Source organism: Nicotiana tabacum, chromosome 12 (genome assembly GCF_000715075.1).
Source record: "Nicotiana tabacum cultivar K326 chromosome 12, ASM71507v2, whole genome shotgun sequence".
Taxonomy (NCBI): domain Eukaryota; kingdom Viridiplantae; phylum Streptophyta; class Magnoliopsida; order Solanales; family Solanaceae; genus Nicotiana; species Nicotiana tabacum.
In genome coordinates, this window is record NC_134091.1 from 27,824,021 (window position 1) to 27,830,020 (window position 6,000).

A 6,000-nucleotide genomic window follows, 5' to 3' on the forward strand; every position below is an offset into this window, starting at 1 on the left:
TCCATTCCTACCACTTGGCAAATAACAGAGATAATATTTTTATTCCCTTTCTTTTTCTTTAATTTCTTTAGATGGGTGAGAAAGAAAAGAGGTTCTTTGGGGGAAGAAAAGGGTGGGGTTGGATAAGCGGGTAAGGACAGAAATCGAAACCTAATAAGAGGATGTAATAAAAACTTATCCAAGAATTAAATAAAAAATGTGGTGATTTAACTAGGGTATAATCCCCAACAAGATTAATTGCCAATAGGGCATTGACACTTGAATAAACCGTGCAGGTTTCTCAAGTGCAACCGTTTGGACGGTGAAAAACTAATATATTCCCATTACCAAATTCTTTAATACTTTCTAATGCATTTTTTTCTCATGGACTAAACTCTCCCTCATACTTACTTTTTACTTCTACTATACTAAGACAAGATGGAAAAAGCTCGCGTTCATGGCTTTTTGAAATGGACAAGGCCCTACCTTTTCATAAGGTAGAATCCACACGTCCATTCCATCTCATTTAAGTAAGAAAAAGAATCAAATATAGAATTTTTTTTGTACATATAAGAGAAAAAAGAAGTAGAATGACAAGAATAAGATAGATAGATAGGCCCCCACCCCCTTTCATTCTCTTCTCAATAAAACTCACTCACCAAATAGCCGCTTTTTATTGGGAAATTTTCGCACCCTAATATATTGACACGTCTTTTTGAAGCCATTGTAGAGTCCAATTCTTGCATGTATATATACTCTCATCTTGGTTTGCACCCTTGCATTCAAAGCTCTAAAACAACAAAAACACACCTCACTAAATTAAAGCTCCAACAAAAGGTTTCTCTTTATATTTGCTTATTTCTCTTTCTTTTTTCGCCCACAAAACCTTAATATTATTATCTCTACTATTACATCTTCAAGCTTACCATCTCTTCACAGAAAGGCAGAAAGAAAACTAGCCAGATAGATATATAGATAAGAAAACTATGTGCAACCCAAAGACAAATTCCCCATCCTCCTTTGTCTCCACAGAAAAAGCTCATTTCGTCAACTCTCATAAACCAATGGATTTTCAAGCTGATGATGAAGAACTACTTCATAGATGGCCAACCCCAACTGAGGTAAAAAGAACCAACACCTTTTCCCCTACTCCAATTACCAAGTGTGGAGCTACATTAGCTCAGTTGAATCTCCTTTATCGAAAAATTACATATGTAAAAAAAAATTATATATGAAGAAACTTTTAGTACAGTAATAAAGTGGGTTTTAAAAATTTATCTTGGGTTGTAGGTTAACTCCGGTCACAATACTTAAAAGCATTTTTTGAATTCCCTCAGTAAAATTCTTGCCTCCGTCCTTCCAACCACTATACTTATATATACACGTGAAGTTTCTTTTTCGCTATAAAACTAACTCTCTCCTTATTTTTGCTTTGGTTAAAAATCAGGCTTTTGAAGAAATCAAAGAAATAGGGAAAATTTCAGGACCAACAGCACTCACAGGGTTGGTACTATATTCAAGATCCATGATCTCAATGCTTTTTCTTGGATATCTAGGGGAACTTGAACTTGCTGGAGGCTCTCTTTCCATTGGCTTTGCTAATATCACTGGCTACTCTGTAATCTCTGGCTTGGCTATGGGAATGGAACCAATTTGTGGACAAGCTTATGGAGCAAAACAAATGAAACTTTTAGGCATAACTCTTCAAAGAACAGTACTTCTCCTTCTTTCAACCTCAATTCCTATCTCTTTCATGTGGTTAAACATGAAAAGAATCCTTTTATGGTGTGGCCAAGATGAAGATATTTCATCTATGGCCCACACTTTCATTGTCTTTGCAATTCCTGACCTTTTCTTTCTTTCTTTGCTTCATCCTCTGAGAATTTACCTAAGAACACAAAATATTACATTACCTTTAACTTATTGTTCTGCTATCTCAGTTCTTCTTCATGTCCCACTCAACTTCCTTCTCGTGCGATATTTTAATTTGGGCATTGCTGGAGTTGCTTTAGCAATGGTTTGGACAAATTTGAACCTTTTCCTTTTGCTCTGCTCATTTATTTACTTTTCGGGTGTATATAAAGATTCTTGGGTGGTTCCTAGCATGGATTGTGTACGTGGGTGGTCATCTTTATTAGGTTTAGCAATTCCCACGTGTGTATCCGTTTGTCTTGAATGGTGGTGGTATGAATTCATGATAATGCTTTGTGGACTTTTGGCAAATCCTAAAGCTACCATTGCTTCTATGGGAATTCTCATTCAAACAACTTCTTTAGTATACGTCTTCCCATCTGCCTTAAGCCTTGGTGTTTCGACTAGGGTTGGAAACGAGCTCGGCGCCAACCGGCCCGCTAGAGCCCGAATTTCTATGATAGTGTCACTTTTTTGTGCTATAGGATTGGGTTTGGGAGCAATGTTGTTTACAACTTTGATGAAACATAAATGGGGTCTTTTTTTCACAAAAGATGTAGAGATTCTTAAGTTAACATCCATTGCATTGCCTATAGTAGGGCTTTGTGAGTTAGGAAATTGTCCACAAACTACAGGTTGTGGGGTGTTAAGAGGAAGTGCAAGGCCAACAATTGGAGCTAATATTAATTTGGGTTCATTTTATTTAGTTGGAATGCCAGTAGCTTTTATTCTTGGATTTATACTAAAAATGGGATTTGCTGGACTATGGCTTGGCTTGCTAGCAGCACAGGCCTCATGTGCAACTCTTATGCTTTGTGTACTATGCAAAACTGATTGGAAAGTTCAAGTAGAAAGATCAAAACAGCTAACACAATCTTCTTCAACTGCTGCTTCATTACCAGTGACAATGCCTTTGGATTTGGACAAGAAGAAGAAGAAGAAGAAGGCTAATAATAATCTTGAAGAGATTTTGTGCACTAAAGAGGAAGATGATTTGCTGAAATCTACAGACACAGACCCTCTCATACCTTCCACCACTACTACTACTACTACTACTTAATTTATCCAGCTTATTGTGCATTGATTGGATTAACTCCATTTTTTTTACTTTTCCTTTTCTTTTTTGGTCCCTCCATACCCTTTGATGGGTTGATGTGAAAAATTGTTCGTTGGGATTTCATATACTAATTGTTAACATTTGAAAAGAGTGTATTGATCAGGATAAACCTACTAGTTATATATTCTCTTGCTGTTTTTTTCCTTCTTTTTTCCATCATGCCCCTTGTAATAATAATATGGAATATAGAGATATACATGTATCATCTTAGAAGTTTATTCCCAATTTCTTTGTTTTTTCCAACTACTCAAAATTCCCAATTGTAGTCTCAACTGAGAAAATTCTCTCTATTTATAGTTTTATACATATACATCAACATGGTAAAGATTTTTTTACAGTACTATAATTAAGTGAGTTTTAACATGTGATAATAGGTTACTTATCATCTTTATCAAATTACTTATTAATGTTTATAAAGATATTTACCTAATAAATGACCTCTGTAAATAAAATTTAAAGTACTCTTGTACATGTTGGCATTGATCAAAAGGGGAGAGAGAACAAAGGAAAAAGTGCTGTCGGTTGTTTGAAGGTGTGGGAGCAAGGATATATATACCTAACAAGCTTTCTAATTGTTCCATACCATTTAAGGGCACACATTGACTACCTAAAATGGAAAAGTTTAAGCATATCACCATATACTATACTATACTACATTACTTAAACATCAAACTTCAACTCAACGCAAACAAACTACTATTATTTCCTCACTTACTTTTTCTTTCCTTTTTGACAGGTTTTTCGCACTTCTTTTTCTTTATATATTAATTAACTATATAGTTTGCTTTTTGTTTTTCGTTTGAGGGTGGAGGGTTTCTTCATTTTCTTATAGGTTGCTTTACAACGCATCCTTACTTCAAAAGTCACTCTTGCATTCGTGAGTACTACACCTTTCTTGTGTTCTCTCTCTCTTGTTTAATTTCTAGAATGTTAAGTAGGGTAAAGTAGAACAACACAAACAATAATACTTTCCAAAATTGTGATTATCATGAGAAACTTTTTTTGACTTTTCTGATTCCATCATTCGATAATATTGCATGCTCCATCTCAATCCTTTTGACTTTTCTGCCTATTGTTTTAAAATCATCACTATCTTTTACAACATTTCATAATTATTCTGAGCTTTTTCAAAAAGTATACCATCAACTCTAACAACAATAACACTACTATACAACAACAAGGGTTGTGGTGGAGTGGTAAGTTCTCCTTCAACCTTAACCAGAGATCTCGGGTTCGAGTCCCTGGGTATGGAGTGGCCTTTGTTAGGAAGCGTTTTACCCCCCAATGTGGCACTTCCCGACGCGAAACCGGATTTAGTCGGACCGCAATATGGGTACCGGACACCGGGCGGGAAACCAAAAAAAATAATAGTACTAATACATTGAGATGATCCAGCTGAAGGGGAGTCTTGGCGTAACTGGTAAAGTTGTTGTCATGTGATCAGGAGGTTACGGGTTTGAGCAGTGGAAACAACTTCTTGCAAAAATAAAGGGTAAGACTGCGTACGATATTGTCCGATTTTTTCCGGATCCCACGAATCGCAGGAGGGCTGCCTTTTTTTTCTAATGATCCTGCTAGTTAAATGTGCCTAATAATAAGGTTTTTGTTGCATGAGATATACTACAAAAAAGTGAGTAACATGAGGAGAGAAAGAGAGAATGGTGCATGTATGTATCCAAACAAGTTAAGAAGGGAGTGATAATTTTTGGTAGTAGAGTGGAGAAGTGTAAGAGGGAGGGGGCCCTGTTTCTAACTGAAGAAACAAAATCCAGCTATTATTGCCTCTGTCTACTTCTCATATGACAAAACTTTGTGCAGTGCCTCTGCATATCAGTTTCCAGCCTCTTCCCCACCATCTTAGTGTCCATTTCTTCTTACAAAAATTTGCACCTACCACTAACCAACACAAACCCACTAGCTCCGATCCACCAAAGGAGTACTACTTGATATATAGGATTTTTATTGAACAAAGGAGGCTTTCTACAATATCAATGCTGATTTAAGTGTCCGTTTCACAGTCGCTTCATGGTCATGCACGTAAGCGGATTTAGGGCAGGTTCTGTGAATTCAGCAGAATCTATTATTTTCTGGCCTTTAGTCTTTTGATTAGAGTAGGGTTTGCGAGTAACGCCTTGTTACAGTCACAAGTTTGTTTATAGTCGTGACTGTTGTCATAGTTAGCAATATTGAGACTTCCAGCAAAAAACTTCGAATTGGGAGGGCGATCCTCCCGGTCAACTTACTGTACCCGGACCAAACCAACATAGAACAAGTAAGGTATGCTAGAGCTCTTGAAATAACCATATCAAAGGAACTCGGCAAGATAAACCCGTAACTTGGAGAAGGGGTGCTCTCCAATCTTTTGACTCAAAAAGCCGTTGAACTATGTATAAATTACACTTATTTTCAATTCAGTGACTCTACAACAACAACAATCCAGTATAATTTCACTAGTGGGATCTGGGGAGGGTAGTGTGTACACAGACCTTACCCCTACCCTGGGGTAGAGAGGCTGTTTCCAATAGACCCTCGGCATTCTTCTTTCCAAGAACGCCCCACCTTGCTCTTGGGATGACTCGAACTCACAACCTCTTGGTTGGAAGTGGAGGGTGTTTACGCAACCCACCTTGTCACTCTAGATTATATTAATTCGCCAAGCAATGGCATAATCAGTTTAAATCTTCATCTTTCTTTTTTTGGGTGAATCTAAGACCTGTCAAGCTCCTAATCACTCAAAGTACCAAATTATCTAGATATTTTTAAAATCACATTTGCTTCATATTTTTGCTAAAAAGAAAGATAAAAGCTTATAATGTAATGTACAGTGGTGTTTGGAGCCATACCTATCATATGACTGTTCCCTTATCCCCTTTATGTGGAAAATGATTAATGACAATATCATAGTATTAGTCCCACAAGTTTAAGTAGAGCAAAGAATTATATTGCTGGAATATGTGGTACAACAAGGACTTTGCATCAGCTTGCTCATCTAT

General features: G+C 36.7%; 1 protein-coding gene across 1 annotated transcript; it reads left to right on the forward strand.

Annotated features, from left to right (window-relative positions):
* The first annotated feature begins 756 nt into the window (after positions 1-756).
* On the forward strand, positions 757-3,232 carry LOC107787594 (protein DETOXIFICATION 48-like). Its single transcript, XM_016609187.2, has 2 exons — positions 757-1,100; positions 1,427-3,232. The coding sequence occupies exons 1-2, from the start codon at positions 966-968 to the stop codon at positions 2,948-2,950; spliced, it is 1,659 nt and encodes a 552-aa protein (XP_016464673.1). The 5' UTR covers positions 757-965; the 3' UTR covers positions 2,951-3,232.
* Positions 3,233-6,000: the final 2,768 nt, after the last annotated feature.

What these genes read in the sequence shown, in the direction of transcription:
- LOC107787594 (XM_016609187.2), top strand. Translation starts at nt 966, where the DNA reads ATGTGCAACCCAAAGACAAATTCCCCATCCTCCTTTGTCTCCACAGAA. An exon ending in GATGGCCAACCCCAACTGAG is followed by an intron (nt 1,101 to 1,426) that starts GTAAAAAGAACC and finishes GTTAAAAATCAG; the next exon opens with GCTTTTGAAGAAATCAAAGA.